We start from the raw sequence: 24,154 nt of genomic DNA on the forward strand, positions 1-24,154 counted from the left end.
CAATCTCTCCAGGGATTTCTCCTGGAACTCCTCCAGGGATTTTTCCTGCAATCCCTCCAGGGATTTCTCCTGGAATCTGTCCAGGGTTTTCTCCCGGAATTCCTCTAGAGATTTCTCCTGGAATCCCTCCAGGGATTTCCCCTTAAATCCCTCCAGGGATTTCCCCTTGAATCCCTTCAGGGATTTCTACTGGAATCCTACAGGGATTTCTTCTGGAATTCCTCCAGTGGTTTCTCCTGGTTCCTTCGAGGGATTTCTCTTGGAACCCTTCCATGGATTTCTCTTGGAACCCCTCCAGGGATTTCTCCTGAAATCCCTACAGGGATTTCTCTTGGAATCCTTACAGGGATTTCTCCTGGAATCCCTGCAGGGATTTCTCCTGGAATCCCTACAGGGATTTCTCCTGGAATCCCTACAGGGATTTCTCCTGGAATCCCTACAGGGTTTTCTCCTGGAATCCCTACAGGGATTTCTCCAGGAGTGCCTCCAGGGTTGTCTCCTGGAATCCATCCAGAGATTTTTCCTGAAATCCAGAGATCTTCTAATGAACCGTTCCTAAGAATTCTGCTGGAATCCGTCCAGCGATTTCTTCTGGAATTTCTCCTAGAGCTCCTTCAGAAATTGCTTTCCTAGAATTTCTTTAGTAACCCCTCCAACCATTTCTCTAGGTATTTAAAAAGCTCAGAAATTTCCTGAGAATATTCGGTTACTGTATCAATAAATCTCTCACTGCAACAAAAGTTAGGAAAACTTTTTATGTTGAAACAAAAATATTTAAACACCGTTCATTTATTTGGCATCAAATATTACAAGAAACTTTAAGCAGTTGAACCACCTCAGCAGTTTTCTCGATCACCAATAACAATCATCACACGATGCTATTTCATCAATTAAAAATTACCAACAATCACAAAAACGCCGACACTGACAGAGTCAAATTTGAAAATCAGCTTCAGCAAAACCAAAATCAAGTTTCGTCCAGTTCGTTTCCATTAAAATTTTTGTTGATTCAAACCATTTCCTCGGTGCAGCCAGGACAGCATCCAAACTAGGGTTACCCGCTGCAAATGACAAAAACGCCGCAGAAAAAAAGCCAAACCTATGCGGCCGGATCTTGCGCACTTTTCGACAATGCGACAAGAACTCGCTAAAACCTTCCGATACATCGCCCATTGCTCCCTTTTGCCAAGTACAACTACTAGGTCCCCTAATCATACATTTATACAAACATGAATTGATCGCGCAAGAAAACTAGGGTTTTGTAACTTATAGCTGGTTTTAATTTTAGCTCCCCGCTACCAACATCAAGTACTTATACATAAATCTTTACTAAAATAGTGAATGACATTTTCATTTTTTTTAATCATCCTGTAAAAATTTTATTATCTTAATCCTACTTAGATAAGACACGGTGACAATTGGGGCACTTTCAATCCAACCGGAAGCCCAATTGGCACTTTTGCGACGAACTTGCGTCTCTCCGTGTTCAGAAATAGTCTTTTCAATTCCAGCACATGCAATTCTAGGGCTGTAAGGTTAAACCATTGTAAGATAAGGAGTTAACAAATTGTCTGAGAAAGAACAAACAAGGAATCGCAATTACACTTGAAAATTATATCGAAGAGAATTGTTAGAGAATAGCAAGAGTTTTAGAACGTCACAGGTGTTAGGAAATGTTTGTAGAAGTGCAAATAACTACATTAGCATAAAGCAGTGACTAGCGGATCTTGTACCTTTAACCACCACTGAAAAATAAGTGTAATCTCAATTGTTGTATATCTCTTGTACCATTCGTTATGTTGTGTCTAATTTTTTGCATATTTTCTCAACCCTCGTTTTTTCTTAACGCACATGTCAAAACCAAAAACCAATCAAACCAAACAAAAATTGTGCCGCAAAACTCTATTCCTCTCGCTCCTCCTAGTCGGATACACGATGCGAGATATCCGATATAAATGGAATGAAGGCCCCAATTCAGTCGGAGTCTCGAGTGAAGTATCTTTGCCTCAGTTTAAGGTTTTGGGACACCGTCAGCGTGCTATGGAAATCAGTCTCACAACAGGTACCTGTAGACGGTCACCGATATTTTGATTTCTTGCTCATTCAGTTTTCCTCATTTTTCTCTCAATATACTTCCCACCCCACCCTTTCGCCTTTCTCAATCAACCAACAAACGACAAATCAACCAAACCAAAAAAAAACAATCCATACCTTACTATCGTTCTTTCGTTCACTCTTCTGTACGTAAAATCTTTCTATATATCTCTCTCTCGCTCATCTCTACTGTTATGCCGCTCAAATCAACCAATCAATCAGAACCCTAATAACTCAAAGTATACCTCTATATAGTTATCAACTTATCAGAACCTAGAGTCAAAATCGCCAAACAACCAAATCAACACAAACGATAGTCAAAATTATCTCAGTTTCACCTTTTCCTCCATTTTCCACCACTGCAACCACCAAACCGACTCTCGCAGTATCGAGAATCTAACGAAAAATTCACGTGTTCCGTTGTGTTTTTCCCCTGTTCGATCAGTCAGTATACACTCATAGCGCTGAGAATCTCAAAACTGTACTTACCCCGCTCTAGTCTGGCTTTTCACCAATCTTCCCAACCATCACCGAAGTCCATTTTTCATCGGAATGCACTTTTCACATACATTACCACCCATTGCATGGATAGCGAAAATCTTTGGGAAATTGTCGATATCTGACACTTCGATGTCAGTGTACAATTCCCTCCGTGCACGGTGCCAAATTTTCTTTCCACCCACAGACCCTTATGTGGAAAGCAAAAGGCCGGGCCGTTTCTAATTGATTATATTGCTGTGTAGGGTGAAGGTCTCGGAGTCGATCTCAAATTACAATCCGTAATGCAAATGAAACGTTCACCCTATCACCGCTATCGATGTCATTATTATAAATATCATTTTCATATTGATGGCAGGCAGCGAGGCAGAAACCGAACACGAAATAGAGCCGTTATGTTAATTCTCGCAAAGCTTACCCCGTGCATGATGCCACTCGGCAACCGAAATGTATGCCCTCCGGTAATGTGATCATCTGTGACGATGTGTGGCAAACAAACAGGAAGAAGCACTGGGGCATGAATTGCCGACTGACATCCGAATGTCGGCCTCATCCACGAGGGGCTGGGTATAAATATTCATTTTGTTTTCCGATACATCAAATGATACTGCATTACCGCTAGCCCTCTGCTCCGGTATTGGTATCCGTATTGTTTTTTTTATGGGGTGGTTTACGATAACAGGTTATTTTATTTAAAGAGTAGGTGACTCAGTTTCACTTTTTCTTTCGAATATGCACATTTCATTTAAGAAACAATTGCATAACACCAAATTGATAGATAACGAACATTTGCCCAACGTTACCGAAAAGTTCGAATAAAATGTTGTTACTGTTTGGTCCATTGACGAAATCAGTTTCAACCGAGGATATGACTATCATGTTATGTCACGGTCGCCATGTCATATGTCATTCTCATGTCCTTGCAATTCAAAAAACGACCTTTGACATCCCTGAGGTAACTTAGGTGAGTCAGATGTGAAAATATTGTATACCCAAAATGCTGCCTTGAGGAACACCAGCTCTTACAGGAAGTCTTTTAGACTTGGAGTTCTGATAATAAACCACAAGTGTACGATTTGACAGATAACTTTAGATTATTCTAACTACACTGTCGAATGCTTTTTCCTATATCTAGCAGCAAGACCATTAGAATAGCCTTCAGATTTGTTGGAACGAATCATATTTATTACACGTAAAAGTTGATGAGTGGTCGAATGTCCATGTCGGAATCCGAACTGTTCATTGGCAAAAATTGAATTATCGTTGATATGGGCCATCATTCTGTTCAAAATGACCCTTTCAAAAAGTTTACTGATTTTTGAATTTACGTATTTTTGTTCAGTTTTAAAATTGTTGCCACCTTGGCATTTTTCCATTTGTCAGGAAAATATGCCAACTGAAAATATCTGTTAAATATATCAACCAAGAACGATAAGCTACTCTCTGGAAGTTTCTTGATGAGGATGTAAATAATTCTTTCATCGCCAGGGACATTCATTAATTCGTAGTTTTTAATAATAGTTCTCAGTTCTTGCAAATCAATCTTCCAGGAATTTTCAAAAACGTTCTCTTGATTGATAATGCTTTCAAAGTCCTGAGTAACATTATTTTCAATTGGACTACTGAGTCCTACATTTAAATTATGCACGCTTTCAAATTACAGCGCCAGTTTTTGAGCTTTTTCGCAATTAGTTAATAATAATTTGTTTTCCTCTTTCAAAATTTTAGATAATTTCCAAAAGGGCTTTTAGCCAGGGTTCAATTGAGAAATTTCATTTTCAATTTTTTTGTATCTCAATTGAGAAACCGTTTTTTAATTTATTTGTTTGAAAGATTGCGAGTGCGTTGAAATTGCCTTCTCCTCAAGTTTCAAGACGGATCTAGAGTTTAAGATCATCGTCTATAATCACGGAATCGAATTTTCCCTCACATTTTGGTATTGCAATGTCTCTTGATTCAACAAAGGAATTAGTTAAAGTTTCAAGAGCGTTGTCAATATCGAGTTTTTTGGAAAGAAATCTTAACATCAAGATTACTATCGATGTTTGTTTCATCATTCCAGTCGGGCAAAACACAGTAATTTGTACTGCGTTGCACAAGTTAACCTTAAATGGCACCGCCAAAACTACGATTGCGTCTACCGATTTTCAGTAAATACCGTAATAAAATTGCCATTAAGACGCTCACATTCAATTTGTCGCAATAATCAAACATCGTGCTAAACCATAACGCAGGACGACGGGCGTTCACAACACAACTTCGGTATTCGTTTTATTTCCTCCCGGTGCTAATGCCAAGAAGTAATGCCCATAAAATCAACCGAACATATCATGAGCTCACGTGCGCAGTTCCCGGACTCGGACCCGGAAGGCCTCGTAGGAGCAAAACATCGGAAATTGATTCTAATCTTCAGCTCAGGCTTTTCTCTCGTCCAAAAGCGCACGCCACGCCACCGAGGTTGCAACCGGAAAAGCGTTGCCAATAAAACAAGATTAAGTAGTAAGGTTCGCACGCAGTTGGTCGTCTTCGGGCCGCGGCAGTGATGCCACATACACAGATTTATCTGTAATAACACAGATTATTGCCTATTCTTGTCTACAGATATCTGTGACCACAGATCACAGAATGTTTAGAATGTTTTCCTAAAATGATATTACGCGAGTTGAGGAACATTTTGTCACACATAAAAACAGAAATGTTGATGATCTGTTCAGTTAAAAATAAATGAAATTTCAAGACGATCTATCATTCCTTTATTTAGATAAATTTTTGAAAATTTTAGCACTACACAGATTTTATTAAAAATTTTGATGGTTGACTTAAGATGAAAAATAAAATGTTTCAACCATAAAAACACAGATGAAAGTCGAACAATATTTGGCAACACTGGGCCGGCAGCGACGCACTCGCTCTTACTGCAACCGTTGTTCCGACGACGGTTCTGCTGGGCGGGTTGTTATCAGCAATCATACATTTAGATTTAGGTACCGCTCGTTATCGCCACCGCCACCGACTGCCGTCGTCTAGCAGTAAACAGGAGACGATCGTAAAAGTAAGAACCTCACTAACGCCTGCCAAAGTGTTCGCGCAGATATCGAAATTGATGGCATGGATGCTCGATAACTCTTGTTCGTAAGTTTTTTTTTTCTTGAAGTGAAGACTTTTCAAGACCGGAGAAATTTCAAATTTTATGTTACTAAAATTTGTATTTTACCGCAATAAAAGGAAATTAAAAAAAACTGTTTTCTAGAACATGTTACTTCACGCAACAGCCCACAGATCAAAACTTTGTAAATTACTGAATATTTTCAACACTTCACGATCGTCGAATCGGTCCAGAAGTTTGTTTCTGTAGGAATCTGTATACTTTCCGACGATAGCTCCAATCTCCCCAGATCCCCAAATCCCCAGGGATCGACTACCTCTTCTTCTACCGTTTAAAATCCTCCAACGGAGCTACCTTGTACTTAGCCAACACTAATCGGACTGCGACTTCTTCCCTATGTGTTACGCATCGAAGATACATTACTGCTCCGTAAGCCTTTTCTGGAGCATCACAGAATCCGTGTAACTCGCATGATACCACATTATCGCTGAATGCGAATCAGCGGGGTACGGAAACTGCATCATTCGGATCCAAATTCGTCCTGAATTCCAGCCACTGTGATTGCAGGTCTGCGCTCAACGATTCATCCCAAGAATACTTCTGCTTCCAAAGCTCTTGGAGAAACATCTTGGCCTGCACGATTACTGGCCCCACTAGTCCATACGGATCGAATAAACGAGCGAAATCAGACAGCACGACGCGCTGAGTAACGGGTGACTCCACATTCCAACGTGGAGCTTCGAACCAGAACATGTCCAACGCCGGTTCCCAGGTCAAACCTAGAGTTTTCACACTCGATGCTGTATCGATGTCCAAAAGATCTCGCTCATCGTGTAACTGGTTGGGAATGCGCTTCAGAATCGCTGGCTGATTTGAATGTCACATCCGGAGATTGAAGCCAAAGGAATCGAGAAGCGACAGAACATCCATGCACAACTTTGCTTCCTTCAGACTTCGGTCCAGCTAACATGTCGTCCACGTAAAAGTCGTGCTTGATGATGTTGACTGCTACTGGATACATTCGTTCTCCCTCTTCTGCGCACTTCTTTATGCTATGACTTATCAAATACGGCACCGACGGAGTACCTTCAGTCTCAATCGACAGCTGAAACGTTCGAAGTGGCTCATCAACGGACTCTCGCCAAAGAATCCTTCGAAACTCCTGTATCTGTCACACATGTTGCGTCAAACACTAATCTCAGCTTCGTCGTGGTGCTATCAGGCTTCATCACAGCATGATGTGGCAAATAGTAGGTGGGCATCGGTTCTTCCTCGTCGTTTCTGACTTCTCTCATGTGTCCCATCAGCTCATCATACTCATGTATAAATGCTGTCTAGAGAGCCTTCGTTTCTGGGTTTGCATTCAAGCGACGTTCCAAAGCCATGAATCGCTTGGTGGCTATCTCCTTGGATTTGCCTAACTGCTCCAGTACATACTCCTTCCTAGGTATGACTACTCAATACTTGTCATTCGGGTCCCTTGTTGTAGTCTGCTCGAAGACAGACTCACACGAAGACTCTTCGATGGAGATGCAGCTTTTCATGCAGCATGACTCTAACTCCCAGAAGCGTGCGAGCTGCTCATGAACTTCTTCGTAGGTAACATGAGCGACGACTGCACTGATGGTGGAGATGGAATCCTATCCAACCTAGTTCTGTGTTGCGCAAAATCGGAGCAGCAGCGGATAGCTTCATCTGCTCACTTAACAGCAAGTCGTAGAAGATTTCCACACCCAGAATAGCATCTACGGCCGAAGACTTGTGGAAACTTGGATCGGCGAGTTCCAGGAACTGATGTCGATGTTCTGCTGCGGCAGGTTTAACGCTATCCGGGGTAGCACATAAAACTTCACTTCTGCAGTTTTAAATGAGAAGTAGCGTGACAGAATCCTAGCTAACACTGATTGTTTGGACACCGCCTACACCATTCAACGGTAAATTCTCGTGGAACCGCTTGAAGTTCGGCCGCTGCGACAGGTTTTCCGTGATCATACTAATTTGCGCACCATTGTCCGAAGCGATCGGCGAGTTTCACGAGCGCGGTTGACAGAAGAGTGGTGTTTCGCTGATTTCGCAATTCAATCAGCCATAAAATGTCCGGATGATAAACAATTGCGAAACGACGACACTGCTTGATACTTTGCAGATTGGACAACTGCTGGTAACTGGCACTAAAGTGTGAACTTTTGAAGAGTCGTTTTGGTTCGACTGAACCAAAAAAACAAATAGACTGAAGAATGGCCCAATGCTTCTCAAGAAAACGCCAAAATAGTGCTCCAGTCTTTGGTGTTCTCTCCCAGTTCCTTCAGTTGCTGTGTAGATTGACCTTGAACGTTGTAAGAACGATGTTCAACGCCTCAAAGGTCTCCGACTTCATACGCAAACAACGCTTTCAAGTGCTCGTGTTCTATTAGCTTGTGGTTTTCATCAGTGTAGTTAGCATCAGCGAAAATTATTAGTCTCAGGCCGTTATCATTGGTGACAAAGTGAACAAAATATCAGAAAAATAAACAAAGATTTTTTTATCTTTATTAACGAGATTTTAACCCAAGGTTAATTTCATCCCGAACCAACGACTTTTCTTTCCTTCCGAAGAAGGTCGTCACTTTAACCTTAATATCATAAGTGACTATCTATGAAATGGGATTCAATTCCAAGTCCTCGACGTGAGAGGCATATATTCTAACCCCTTTACAGGGTTTTTTTTTGACTACCCCTGTGGGATAACTTGCAACAGTCTTTCAATCTTAATTTTTCAATTTTTCTACACCTTCATCAAACTAAAGCGCTAATAAGAACATTTCGTAACCACGTTAAGCAATCATTTTTGTATCCCACTGTTCATAACACTTTGTGGTACAGAACAATGAAAAAATATGAATAACTGTCCTTACAATAAATTGAATGTCTTCCATTACTTTTTTATAGTTTAAGAAAACTGCACCAAAGTTGTAAAAAATATCTTGTTTCACTTAAATTAAGATGGTCATGTGGGAAATGCCAAATTTGACGGCCGAGACAACGTACAAGAGATGTGGTGTTTCGATTCTAGTTTGAGCAATAAATCAATGTGTTTGCAGAAGGAATTGAATGAACTACGATTTTCATCAATTTACGTGATTATAAAAAAGTGAGCAACTAATTTTGCTGGTGACTGTATGTGAATAATATAGACTCTTCAGTTTTCCTGCTGTATTTTTACTGCTGCATTTTTACTGCTGCACAAAGATGTAAACTTTTCAGTACACCTTATTTTCACGATACAAATATATACAGCCTTGAAATTTAAGTGAATAACTTGCAAATCTGTTTGATTAAATGTGATTAAGAACATATTAAAATACTAACTTCAATTAAAGTGCTATATTTATTGAGTGAGCATATTAGTATGCATTCTACTCTGTTCAATACTAGTTCCTAGATAACACAAAAAACTTTAATATGTGCAATAAAGGATAGATATGTATTTTGTTCGAATTGTTAGATGATAAAATCTACTTCATAATTCATAACCTTACTATTAATATCTAACAGGAACATGTAAAATATTTCTGTTTCTATATTCTTGCGATAACTATTGATCCAATAAACGGTAAGGGAGTTAAACACAAGACGACTTATTTGAACATGTTTGTCGAAGGGCATGTACCTCTGTGTAGTCCATTTTCCAGAATCAAGCCATTTCAGTGAACTAACTTCATATTCTGTCGCAGTCGGTCACTGCTCAGCCTCTAAATGATCACATTACCGCTCATACATCGGTGCGGAGACGTACAAGCAAAAAAAAACGATTCGAACAAAGCACCCAATTTACGACCTGTGTCGTTCTGCCCGAAACGGCCCCAATTCGGAAATTGCCACCGCTCAACTGCCATCACAACACGACCGACTCGTTCAAGATTAGATTAGTGCTCTACCACCGCAGTGACATTCAAAGCGAATCCATAATCATCCTGTGCCACTGTAATTAATTCACCCCCACACCTTCATGCTTCATTGCATTCACATCTGGATCGGTTAGCCCCATTCCCTAACATCAGCAGTATGTAGTAGCAATCACTCAACCGATCGTAGAACCCCCACCCATAAAACCGTCGACCAAAAACCGTTTTCCGAAAAATCCTTCCCAACCGCCGCCCCACTATCATATGGCTCTATTTGGGGTACCGTACTCCCTCGCACTGTGTACGTGTTCGTCTCGCGTCGCACCCCGGGGGCTCACATGGTCCGCACCCATCCGAGGTGGGTCCCTTTGTGGTTCGTGTGACGTGAGGGGGGAGTATACCCCAATGGAAAAGAGTCCCCCAAAAACCCTGAACCCCCTCATAAAAAAAACTACCGATACGACCAACCTTTTACTAACCGCCATCGTCTCGTAGCCTAATCTGTGTGCCTGTGTGATCACAGGGCGCTTACTGTGGGGTGTCTCCCAATTTCTCAGATTTGACGTATCGGTTGGAATTTCAGTTCGATATATATTGTATAATTGTATTGTATTGTATATTCTTCGGTTTATGTTGTTGTTGTGACTCACTCACTCTCACTCTACGTTTGTTTGGACCAGATTTTGCTTAAATCCCTATTTTTCCTTCAAACTGCCACCCAACCACTAAACCACCACCGCCACCATCACCAAAAATCCCGAATAATTGTTGTACTCCCCCCCATTCCACGTTCATCGAAACGGCCCCTCGAAAGATGAAAGCAAGCTAAAGTCGATTTTGGCAATTACCCAGTTGCCATTCGACACCGAATTCGTTCGGCAGGATCTCGATGATTATGTTATTCAATCTTTAATGGGACTCCTAACGATTGCGGGCTACGCCACCTTCTCTAGTTTTAAGTAATAGTACTACCCATCCATTTACTGGTCATTGGCTAATTGGTACGTCGACGAAAAAGGGATTCCAACTATGTAATTTCGCTCTATGGAGTATCGGTTCCGGGTAAGTTAAGTTGTGCGCGTTATTTCGAATTAGTTTAACTTCGCAAACGGCCTTAGAATGTAAGCAGTTTTTGTCGGGAAATCCTACACAGCTTGAATGTGTCGCTAGATTTAAGCATGATATCGGTTTTCGTTCAGATGGGACGCATGGTGTTTTGTACGATGGGGAGAGAAATGCATTGGCTCATTCCTTGTTTAATTGTAAACATCATAGCAAATTGTGTACATTTGTAAATCAAGAATTTGACATTTATTGTTCCAAGAGAGACCAAATTCCGAATATTACGTAAGTTTCTAAAAATATTACTATCAGGTATATACTAAACTGTAGTGAAATCAATTAGGTATCAGAAGGCCGGCTCCAAAGGCACGTTTCCCGCCAGTTGGGAGATTTGTGCCATTGCCATATTTGGAGCCTATTTCATCATCTACCCGATGAGAGAGGAAATGGAAGGGAAGATGAGTGGGGACCCTTGAAGAGGCAAATTCGCATAAGCGAAATGAGAGCATGTAGTTCCATACCACAATGGGTTCAAGCAGCGCCCTTAGAAGGGCACTGCAAAACGCATGAGCGTAAAAAGAGCCTATAGCTCATTAGCACAGCGGATTGAGAATGACAGAATGTCCTGAAGATTCAGGCTTCTGAAATCAGTTACACTTAATAAGTGATTACCAAGTAATTGAAATCGCATTTGCGTGAAAACTGGACAGTTACATATCAGATAATACGAAGTTCCATAATCGGAATCACAACTATCGCACACAAATGAGTCAGCACGTTGAATATTTGTCATGTGATAGTTGAGTCGACAGTAGCCAGTCAACGCTCCGACCAAGACACTGCAATTCTGCTTTGACGAATTTGTTAAATACTTCGCCACCTGTGGGGATGGCCAGTGAAGTCATGCGATGCTCCATTGCGTGCTAGCTCATCAGTCAATTCATTCCATTGATGGAAGAATGGACAGATACCCATACAAGGCTTACATAGTTTACTGAATCTAGCTTCTCAATTTGAGTTCGAACTGTGATAACAAGCTTCGACCTTGAGTTAGCCGATGCAAGAGCATCGCCTGACTATCTGACATACTTTACAAACAGCCAGACGTCCACTTCTCCTGTGAAGGGAGTTGTGTGGAAAATTTCCTATAAGAAAAGTGACAAGCAATTATGAGAACACTCGGAGCAATAACAATTTTGAGATCAGAAGACAGGATTTCTAATGGACGGAGAGAATCCATGAAATTTAGTCATAACCAATTCCCAGTTTGTGGAATATTAAAAAATGCAAAGTGTGCAATTCTCTTCGAGCAGAGCGTTATGTCTAACACTTCTTCTCTAGCAGATACCATGAAGATTGCCTATAATAAGTAATCCAAGAGCAGTACTACTTAAGTATTCGATCAGACTGGAGCCGCTCAAATTGATATCTGAGCTGCCCCAGATGATGTGTGAGTATCAGCATCACTGCTCACAATCAGCAGAAGTTACACGGTGTACGAAACTCGGTTGAAATCATCCGTTGGGGATGGTTCATCATATGGTAAATACACCGAACAATAGACTTATTTCCTATTGAGGTCACCAACAGAAAAATCAATTGAGACAGCACATGCATCTCTGGTTGTTAGCTCAGAAATGAGTGTAGCAACGATTGCTTTATGAACGAGCACGCATGTACGAGGCATGGTACGCAAGTTCGCCATTTCATGTTTAATGAAAGTAGCAAAAACTGGGTCCCAAGGTTACCAAGATAGAAATCCCCCTACGAAAGTAAAGTTCTTGAATAAATGCCATTTGGGCTGTAGCATTTTGCATGGGTCTGCAAAAATTAATTGATGCTGTTCCTTCATGCTGAAGATAGATACAAACTATCTTAACCGTAGCCACTACCCAAACTAGGCAGGATTAAGCTTTCACAATCTCAGCACGAAAAAGATCTGTAGCGAAAAACCAGATTGGTATGTATTGGAAGTCGCCAAAGGCGAAAAGCACAGAATATACTGTGTAAAACGCATAATGCGAAACCATAAATGTGAAAATTTAAACTAAATAACATCTTTATAATCCCACCCTTATTTCCCAGACAACCAGAAGTCGCATAAAAGTTAACGTAATAACTCGTTTATTCATACAAATTACATCAAACACGCAACACACAGTGATCAAAATCGTCAGATTGATGAGTTTCCTCCTATTTTTCTGAGTTCATTTGTACATTTTGCTTCGTCCCGTACACTCGTACAAAGTAAGTCGAATCAATCCCTAGCAGCTGTCAATTCAACATTTGTTATCATAAGTTAAGTCGCACAAAATCACAGGTTAGTTCGGTAGAAAATTAATACACTCGCATTATTTGATACTATTCACCACATAATATATGTACCTATATCGCCTCCACTTTTGTACGTAGAAGGCCTTTTCGTGACATCTTATAAGTAAAATTTTGCACATGCAAAGCCTCCAGGTGATTTCGTTACACGTACATTTTGGTTGTCTGGGTTAGCCTCAGGATTGAGACTGAAGAAAGGCAGCCAATTATCTCAGAGAAACACAAGGTCGCCTGTTGTACATTGTTGGCATTGAAGACGTGAGCGAGCGTAATGAGCATGAACTTTGCACAATCAAAGCGACCATGTTTCCCGAGCGAACTGTGCCACTCAGTTTGACTCCAATTAGTAATCATGATCGATCACTGTTGGGATAAACAATGAGCTCGGATTTTCACCTAGCACCACCAAAGTGAAACACTACCCGAGCCACGATTGCTACGAGCTGGCTGAAAACAAAGCAAACCAAATTGAACCTAAATGTCACTGAATTTGCAAAAAAAAGGTTTTATGGGAACTTCAATCTTCAGCTTTCTGCAATGACATTTCAATATAACACACTTGTCATGGACCCGAATAGAATGGACTGAATTTTGCCATTCACAATCACAAGCTATTTCCATATAATTGATGGTATCGACTCATTTATCAAGCGTAAGGCTTGTTGGTCGAGAGTGTCTTACTTGCGGATTATAGAATTACGCATTCCCAAACAAAAACAGCCCAATCTTAAATCATCAATTTTCTATGGTAGTCAGGTGCAAGACTAGCGGGAATCGGAATCCGAATTTTCCGATACCTAGTTGAAAATAATCACTAGTTTTACTATCAGGATGACTGAAGTGAATCACTCAATACAAAACACCCAATACACGATATAAAACTACAAAACATGGTGGACTGCCATTTTCATTCTTAAAATCTCCCGCCAACCGACTTCGATAGCAGTCTCAAGCTAACTCCATTTGTCCGTCGCCTTTAGCCGTTCAGATCTGATTCATTGGTACTGAAAATTGAAATCAAACTCAAAACAGCTTAATATAAACACTCCGTATCCCTATAGAATTCTCGAAAGGGGGAAAATTGTCTGCTAAAACTACAATTGCTTCAAATTCGTCGATGGGCTATCGTGATCACTTGGTTTCTAATTCCTGATCTGCTCTGATCACGTAGGAACGTACTGATGAGTGTCAATCCTCAACGAGCTCGCCAACTCACCGCATACCCCTTAGCTGAGCATCAACGATGCCTAAAATCGACTGATTTTTGCTCATGAGCTGAGCATTTTCAGGCCCTGTACCATTGCTCCACTATGGCTTATCAGGTGACCAATAATCAAAAAAGTGATGTGCCCCAAATTTCAATTCTTGTTCGCCATTTCATTGTTAACATGTCTGCTAAGAAATCCCCAAAATATTAGGGCATGATTTGCATTGCACACTCAGATATGAGGTGCCAAAGTTGAGCCTATGGAGAAAAACTTGTTTTTATTAACTAAAACTATGGTTTACTCAAATGAATATAACTTTTTTTCTATTATACTTACGTAAAATGTTTTTACACCATTTGAAAGCTTACAAAAAAAGCTTCCTAGAAACCATAAAAAAATTAAAAAAGCTCGAAAATAGTGGGAGATTAAAAAATCGAATATGCTTATAGTTAACACATCGAGTACTTTTTTGTCCCAAGTTGTCCCAGGCTTAAATTCAGTTCCAAGGGTACTTTGGGATGTAAACTAAAGGATCGTGAAGAATTTAGCTGCACAAATTTGCACTTTTTTAATTGAAGGCTTTTTGAATTTTTCCAATGTTTTTAACCATTTTCTATTGAAAACTGCTAAAAACTAATTCAGAAAATAACTGAATTTCGCTAAATCATTCATATCATCATTTCTATGTAAGTTTTAATATTTATAATGGTTTGCACAACGTTAATCGCATAAATGGCTTATATGCATTATAAGTAACAAAGTTTAAAATTTCGCTATAGGCCCTATTCAAAAGTTAGCCTCGAAAACTTGTTTTTGAAAATAAAACATCAAATTTGTATCATAAAACTCATAAATACGACATGAGATGGAAAAAATATTTTTGGCCGCCAGTCTGTATGGAAACCGCCCATAGTGTGCTCCGGGTAGCGCAGGAAGGGCACAATACTATGGAGGGAGTCCTGGTACTCCACAGGCTCCGTTTGGGGTTAGGTTTTATTTAGACTCTCCTAACCATTCATTCTTAGACACGGTAAGCTTGGAGCCGCATTACCCTTAACCTGGGAGGAAGGCACCGATACTACACACGAAATATAGAACAATGTTTGTTTGAACTGCAAGATAACTCCAACTTGCCAACAACAATCAAGGCAGGCTTGGGGAAAATCGCTAGTTTTCTTTTGTTGTGTACTTTCGATTTTTCCTGACAAACATGGAAAAAGGGCCACAGTTTTCTTTGCACTAAATATTCATTTTTATTGAAAAAAGTAAAACGATGCGTTTTTTCAATGCTTTATATTCAATCCGATTGAAAGGTGCTCACTTGACATTACTTGCATTGTGTGCATGATTTAATTTTCATTCGATTCTTGTCACTTTTGATGAAATGCAAAAATGTGTTTTAATCAGTTACGCGCTTTTTCCATGTTAGTCCAATGTTTGAGATCTGGGCTCACAGTGACAATTTGTGACAGCGGAATCTCGGCTCACTATGACGTACAGAAATTTTGTATTGGTTTCTCCCTCCCAGCCCTTAACCTGTTAGGTGGACTTTTACCACCGGAACAGGCAGTTCGTAGTGTTAATTCTTAGCCAATTGAAACAATCGCTACCAAAACTACACGGCTATCTAGGCTAATCGAAAAAAGGAAGTTAACATTGATGATTAACTCTTGACGTGTCCAACCAGCCCCCAGGTATATACTAAACTGTAGTGAAATCTAACTAAGAAGATATTTTGCATTGAATTTTGACTGCTAAGATTGAGTTCTCTATGCTTCTTATTTGAATTTACTCCTCGAACTCGATATTTTTAATATCGATAAGTGAGATAATTGTTGACCAAAATCTAATGTTCAACTAACTTGAATTCATTTATCTTCTCAAAGTATGATAGGTAAAATCAGTCTATTCTACTTAAACTAAAGTAATAAACATTTGTCGAAATTCATTTTTCCTATATTACTTCTACTGTAAGAGTTGAGTCGTTTTAAAATTGAAGCATATATGCTAAACACTAGACAATATCTCTCGATATCCGTTGCTCAGAAAAATGTTCAATTGGGAGCAAACCAAGCAAAATTGAAACAACATTGTCTGAAGTTTTTTAGCGAACCTTTCATTGTTCAATAAAATAACAAAATTAACTAAAAATCAAAGTCCTAGAATACTTTACACAACAATAATTCAAAACTTTATACCGTATTCATTGTGTATAACGATTTCAATATTTATAAATTTGTTTGATTAAGTATAGTCATCAATATTATTGAAAAAGATTGAAAAAGTCTAAGAAGTTCGAAATATTTTGAGATATTGATCTTATCTAAGAGGGATTTATATTTTGATCTAAGGAAGATTAATTTTTAAATCCGAAAACGTAATACCTCTCTAAACTTAGAAAAAAAGCATTTCACGCCAAATCATTTTTCAAGCTTGACAGCAACCTCTCAGATTCCATTTTTTTATGTGACCTTGACAAAATAACCTATCTTGCATAATTATTTTTTTCAAAATTTATCTGAACTATCGTTTGAAAAGGTACAAACTTTTACATCCGATTTTTTTCCAAATCAATGTAATTGAAAAACGGCAACCAATACAACAAAATTTATAGATGGCTTGTATAAAATTGTATATTTTTTTTATTAAAAACAATGAAAAATCTTATTTGTAACCTACACTGTAAAAACGATTTTCATAATTTAAAGACGATTTAAAAGAAATGCCACAGGATAGGTAATTATGCTTATCGAACCGTGAAATTTTGCCTCAAGATAGGTAATTATGTTTACCATCAACTGTCCTGGTGCAGGTCGTTAAGCCAAATGTCGTTAGGCCGAATGTCGTCAGGCTGAATATCGTTAGGCCGAAAGAGTCGTTGTCCGAAAGGGTCGTTAGGCCGAAATAACATTTGATCATTTACTACTATTTCAAAGGCTTTATTCTAGTAATATTTCACAGTGGTTATTGAAGGCTTCTAGGTAATGAAAATTATCCAGATCTAACAACTAACAATCCATTCGACCTGAAAAATTATCCTGCGGCTTCTAGGTGATACAAATTATCCTAACTCTATCTCTGTTAATTACCCATTCGACCTTATGGTTCATTATATCTATCTATCGGCACTATCGGCCATTTTCGGCGTAATGACCCTTTTGGCCTAACGACCCTTTCGGCCTAACGGCACTCGGCATGATGAATTTCGGCCTAACGATATTCGGTCTAACGGCACTAGGCCTAACAGGATAGACTGTCCAGTTTAGTCTAGTTTAGTAAAAAAGTTTGACCCGTTTTAGTTTGTTCACTTTTCCATAAAATATTATGACGAAGAGATAGAGGGCTGAACACAAAAGATTAGCGTTTTCCATAGTAATCTCCATATCCAGTATCGGACATATAAAATGCACCAAAGCCGTTTCCCCATACAAAAAGGTCAACTTCAGAGAGCTAAAGGATCAAACACTACTACCTGCTTCGCGATCGACGCGCAACACGATTGATCCTGCTCACATTTTGTATGGGAAAACGGCTTTGGCATTTTATATGCCCTATACTGTAAACTTCAAATGGCTTGTACTCAGTCAAATTTCTTCCGAAATATTTCAAAATTTGTAAGGATGGTATTTACCATGATATAAATTATGTTAAAACAAAGCCAAATTTTCAAAACCAAACCCATTTAAACAATTATTTAGCGCCTTTCACTTGACATGTCTGAGTCGTCTGAGCCTTTTAAAATACAAAAAGTGCTTACAAGGCCTCCTTTCGAACATGTTTTATTCTCAAAGCGAACTGCTGTTCTTAAATGTATTTTCTACATCGTATATTTGGTACGGGAATGATTTTTTAACCACAGCATCTTCTGTATTTTAAAGCTAACATTGTTGTTATCAACCGTCAGCTAGGATCCAAAATAGACGAACTTATAGGCTTTATCTAAAGTTTTAGTGTGTCATCTCCAAAACGATCCTGTTGTATTCAATTCTGATTATCAGCATGTACTTCGTGTTTGATAAATTCACCACCACCTCACGTTTATGGCGGATGTACAGGTCTTCCACCTAATCAAATATTCGACCAACAATATCCATATCGAAGTAAACCAATTGATATGAACTGATTCGGTTTTTAGCACCTTCAACCACTATGTTAAGGCACGAAGCTTCATCTCACAGCCGTAGCCCTCGGCGGGATTCAAATGAACTGGAGCTTTCACCTACGCTTCCTTACCTTTGATTGACACTTGATACTACGTTGAAATTGATACTTCCCTCAAAGTAGAGGCTGGCTTGTTTTCATCGTTCACTGAGCTAACGTAGACGCTTGTTTCGCTGTCTACACTCTTACTGTCGCCGTTCAGGTGTTCTTCAAAGTGCTGTTTCCACCATAGATAATCTCACGTTCGTTCGTCAAAAAACTCCCATTCTTATCCCTGCACATCTCGCCTCATAAATTTTTTTCTGAAATTCATTTCAGAAATAACTTTATTATTCCAAAAATTCTGTGAAGAAAATCCACTTTATATTCTGCTAGAAGTACCTCACAAATCGTCACACATTCCAATCTCTTTCTCCGAAAATTTCATTGACAACTTATTGTTTCCTGTATTGCTTTCATTATTCGTGTCTGTGCCTCCAGATCCGTCCATTTTTTTGTTCTAAATGGCTTCCTCCTTCCGGTACTTTTACGTGCATTCCAAACACCGTTTACTGATAAAAATATGGCAGGTTCGCACTTTAGTTATCCATTTTTTAAACGTAAAAATAAAACTCAATACAATTTTAAAGCACTTGTTTGAAGAATACTGGATTTTACGACTTGAACCTCGGTTGTTCTATGCAAAAGATTGATTGAATTTCAATTATTGTCATCAATGTCTTCTTAAAAAATTGCTTCTTTAGTTCAAACGAAGCCAATACTGTTGAAGTATTTTGGTTATTTTTTTTGAATTAGCATTTGCAAAGACGAGTTCAAACAATTGAAAACGGGGATAATAAGTTTACTCTATGATAGATAGGGTTTTATGAGTTGTCTTACAAATGTTGAAGCGGGAATCTCAAATTGATTGTCACTGAAACTATGGTGGCTTTTCTGGGCATAATTCTTGCACTTGAAAACGGGGTTCTCCATTAACACAATATTTAATACTTTTCTTAACTAATATAACCATACCCTCTGTGATAACAGACAGAACTTTAAAAAATAATTATGTTCTAAACCTAAAACATCATAAACGTCTGCTTTCCGAAATCACGATTATTCTATTGGAACACCATACAGCATAAGCTTAATTATTTAAGAAGAGCAAAGCATTACCTTCTCGGATACCATGCGTCTCCATCTGAATACACCCTTCAACAAAAATAAAAGTAAATTACCCCAATCTAAAAAAAACTACCAACCCTCCGAAATAACATCATCAACACAGTATTCCCACAAATACCTACTTCCCCATCAAAAAACGATTGGCAAAGATCACTTTCTTTCTCTCTATCTCTCTCTCTCTCGCCACCAACCACAACCAATATAGACAGCATTATCTTAGAGACATTGAATCCAAAAAAAAAATAATCACAGTAGGATCCAATCCAAACAACGCGCTCCAACGATATGCCAAATCTAATCAATTGAGATACACCCTAGTGTCCCGGGTGCAGAAACAACCTAATAAGAGAACCACCACATCGAAACTCTTCCATAGATAACCTTCGATTCATCAGGAGACGGAGACCATTTCTTGGGCGTTCTTCCGGGAACCATTGATCCCGGTCAGAGAACGAACTTTTACGTCTAGGGGTGTTTTTTTTTTGTTTGTGTTCTACACCTCGTTTGACCAATAATTAAGGTCACAGATCCCGGACTTAGTGGGAGGGATTAATTCGAAGATGTTGATGCGTATGCCTAATTGCTGACCGCAAACGGTTTTTCCTCCTCGTCGAAAAGAGAGACTATTTGGACAACGTATATGGAAAAGCTGGTAACACGCAACTTTTTTTTGTTTTGGGCAAATACAGCCCCACGCAAGCACAAATAGGGGGTTTGTGTTCGTGGTTAAACCGGTGATGAATTAAATATGATGTGAATAGTTTAGTCACAGACAAATAGATGTAGCACTTGGAGCAAATTAGAATTAAATCCATCATTCAGTTCACACCATCGACATCTGGTGAGCATGTGACACGTTATACTGTTTTGCGCCACAAGATATACAGATGGTGGTATGTGAAACGTCAAAAATGCATAAAAAGATACGCGCGCCTCTGGTTGTGAGGTTTCAAACAAAGCAAAGAAATGATCGAAATTTCTTCAGTGTTACGTCTATTTGTCCTTGGTTGTAGTGTAGTAAGGTAGGGGCGTCTTCGGGCTGAAATTAAGACGTAGAAGCGAATTACAAAATCTAGCGAAAAGAATTCTTACGAATGTCGAACGCACGCCCCGATGAGATTCAAATTAGACTAGGGAAAATGTTGCCATGAGCTAAGACAGGCTAAACCGAAGCAGACGGGAGAGATTTCTAAAGGTTAGGTCTTGTCACGCAGAGGATAATTTTTGCCGTTAATAATGATGAATAAATTTCAGTGCCGGTAGTTTATAAGTGAAGGAACCCATAAGGAACTGTTAGCGAAAAAACAGCACAGCGAACCATTGCGTTTTTGAACGTAGTTTCTCGTGTAAAACACCCTCTCTAGGAGGTACGTTTTCCAAATAGGCCCTGTCATCTCCGTAGAATGGAAAGCGACGTTCGAACGTGACAGAAATTAATCGCTCAACTTAGCCTAGAGTTATTTTACTGTCACGCGTGCGGTTTTAATAGACCATTAATAACACAAAATCCATAGTAGAGCAAAAAGCGTGTTTAGAAAGCGGTTCTTTAGAAAATTAATACTGAAAATGCTCAATTAAACACCAACCCACCAGCACACGAAACCACAGAAAAGAGAGAGGCAGCGCCTGATTCTAGTAGACCTAGTTCTAGCAAATCCCAGATCATACAGCGTGCCAACATAGTGTATTTGGCACGATTGAACGCATCGAGAGTGAAATTTATTTGCTCACGTGACTATGCTCAATTTACCTCGACATTTTCATACTGTTGGCGTGTGTACAATAAATACAAACATTTTCACTAAATGTATATATTTACAACAAAATAAATTACCAGGTAAGTGATCTATTTTCATTCCTTTACCCTATTATCAAACTCAATTTTTATGCTACTTTATATACATATTACAATATACCGAGAACAAAGTGTACATTAACCTCCCGGTGAACAGCCATTACAGTAGCGCGAGTGAGCAGCTAAATGTCCAATTGACGTGCGTACTCTCACTCAAAATGAAATAAACCCCGCAACAGGGACAACGGTTTTTCGCAAACCACGCTTGTTGTCAAGGTCCCTTCCGAAAGAAATTCACCAGCATATGTTACGTATCCGACGATAGCGAAAAAAAACCGAAACCATTAGAGTGTAGATAACAAACAGAGCCAGTTTTATGTGTAACAGTAGCACGCGCAATGGAAGAGTAACTAACACAAGTCCTAGATGATTTACTCTTGCCAAAGTGTCCTAGAGCAGCGCGTCCTGTAGACAACCCGACCCACAACAGAGTATTTGCGTTGAAAAGTCGGTCAAAAGCATTGAGATAACGTCTGGTCTTTTCATACGAACATGGTTTCTTAGAGCAAGAAGAAGAAATTTTTTTATGTTCTAAACTTTTTCATAAAAAAGTTGCTCACAAAAAATACACATTAGTCCTTGATTTTAGTAGAAATTTTAGTCCTATTGAACATGTTTCACAAACTAAGTATCAAACCTTGTAATTGATCTATTTGTTAAAAGCACTAATGAAAATTTTCTCATCATTTGGAGTAAATATTTGATAGACGTACCTTTCAAAAATGAACGTATTTTGAAACCGGACTATTTAGTACCAAAAATATGGTGTTTAACGACTTTAGGTATTGTTTTTCAGTGTCAACAATATTTCGGTAAATCCATGTTAAAGATGGAAATCTAAAACACTCATTTATCGTAATTGTAGTCATTTTTTGACATGTACAATGTTTAACAACATGGATGTAAACAATTAATGAATTGAACAAAATTAAAAATCTTTAATTCTCCTAATTTTGACCATTTTTTTCAACGCAAATACTCCAATGTATGGTCGGCACATAAAAAATCCAAACAAACAAACAAACCTTATCATAAACGCCACAACATATCATATTCATTTATCGAGCAAAAAAACAACGAAAAATATATACATGGAACCCATGTAGAACCCCGGAGTGAGCAAGCCAATGACAGTAACAATGAAACAACAAACGAGTAGGGAATCGTCGCGGAACTAGGAATTCACATCATCATATATGCATAAAAAAATCTAAGCAAACATGTCCGACCAGGTATCAATGGATGTGGGGATATATAGATGCATATGAATATGCATATTAGTGACACCATGATCGTTAGAAAGCAGTCGAACGGATCGACGAATCCGGAAGATTTCACGGAACGAAGAAAATAAATTTTATGAACTAGTCACTGAATGCGACATATCCATTAAGTGACGAGGAGAAATTTTACCCAGCAAAATCTAATTAGTTTGTAATCACAAGTTAGGTTTGGTCTTGTGATTAATTCGTAAAATGTAATTGTAAACTGTTCGCTGTTCTCGTGCGCTGTACACCAAATTTTCCAAACAAATCTGATTAAAATTTCAAAATTAAGACCATCACCAGTAACATTCTAAATACAGCTTGAAGTTCTATGACAGCTTTAAGTATTGCTTGTGAGAAAATATTTTAACGATGTAACACATAAACAATCACTGCTATACAAAACAGTAATTTTAACATTACAGAAAAGTAAAAAACGGAAAATTTGCTGTGATTTCTAATGGAAATCCTGGTGGGAATTGTGTTAGACCTACGTTTGAAATCTTATCCTTAGAAGCTTAGAAATCTTCTCCTTAGAATCTTAAAAAACTTTTCCTCTGAAGCATGGAAAGCTTCTCCTAAAAACTTCAAAAGCTTCTCCAAGAAGCTAGAAAGGCTCCTCCTAAAAACTCGAAATGCCTGTAATCAAATGCTTGAAAAGTATGTCCTGAAATGCTTCAAAAGCTACTCCTCAGGACTTGAAAAGCTTCTCCTCAGCAAATTCCTCCTTCTCGTACTCCATAAAACTACAAAACCTTCTCCCGAGAAGTTAGGGAACCTTCTTCAAAGAAGCTTAAAAAGCTTCACCTCAGAAGCTTGCAAAGCATCTCTCAGAAGCTTGAAAAGCTTCTCCTCAGAAACTTGAATAACTTCTCAGGAGCATGAAGAGCTTGTCGTCAGAAGCTTAAAGAGCTTCTCGTCAGAAGCTTGAAAAGCTTCTCCTCCAAAACTTCTGAGGGAAGCTTCTCCGCAGAAGCTTCAAAGGTTCCTCAGAAACTTCAAAAGCTTCTCCTCAGAAGCTTCAAAAGCTTCTCCTCAGAAGCTTTAAAAGCTTCTCCTCAGAAGCTTCAAAAATTTATCCTCAGAAGCTTCAAAACCTTCTCCTAAGAAGCTTGAAAAGATTCTCCTCAGAAACTTCAAAAACTTGTTCTCTCTTAAAAGTTTCAAAAGCTTCTCCTCAGAAGCTTGAAAAACTTCTCTTCAGAACCTTGAAAAGCTTCTCCGCCGAAGCTTCAAAAGCTTCTCATCAGAAGCTTCAAAAGCATATTCTCAGAAGCTTGAAAAGCTTCTGCTCAGCAGCTTGAAATCCTTTTCCTTGGAGGCTTGGAAATCTTCTCCTCAGAAGCTTCAAAAGCTTGGAAAACTTCTTTTCTGAAGCTTCAAAAGCTTCTCCTTAGAAGTTCGAAATACTTCTCCTCATAACCTTGAAAAGCTTCTCCTCAGAAGCTTCAAAAACTTCTCCTAAGAAGCATCAAAAGCTTCTGAGGAGAAGCTTTAAAAATTTCTCCTCAGAAGCATCAAAA

At 38.9% G+C, this 24,154-nt stretch overlaps 1 protein-coding gene across 12 annotated transcripts in view; it reads left to right on the plus strand.

Moving 5' to 3' along the window:
* LOC5570466 (gamma-aminobutyric acid receptor subunit beta) overlaps nucleotides 1-24,154 on the plus strand; it is a 233,463-nt gene that overhangs the window by 188,102 nt on the left and 21,207 nt on the right. For 9 of the 12 annotated variants that reach the window (XR_002499536.1, XM_021840618.1, XM_021840628.1 and 6 more), the window contains exon 7: nucleotides 1,925-2,062. The exons of the other annotated variants lie outside the window; for them this stretch is intronic. Coding sequence is in view for 8 of the 9 variants with exons in the window: in XM_021840618.1 (XP_021696310.1) it covers nucleotides 1,925-2,062 (138 nt within the window). In the remaining variant the exon portion in view is untranslated. The remainder of the gene's footprint in view (nucleotides 1-1,924; nucleotides 2,063-24,154) is intronic. 12 annotated transcript variants of the gene reach the window in all.

This window comes from Aedes aegypti, chromosome 2, assembly GCF_002204515.2.
Source record: "Aedes aegypti strain LVP_AGWG chromosome 2, AaegL5.0 Primary Assembly, whole genome shotgun sequence".
Taxonomy (NCBI): Eukaryota; Metazoa; Arthropoda; class Insecta; order Diptera; family Culicidae; genus Aedes; species Aedes aegypti.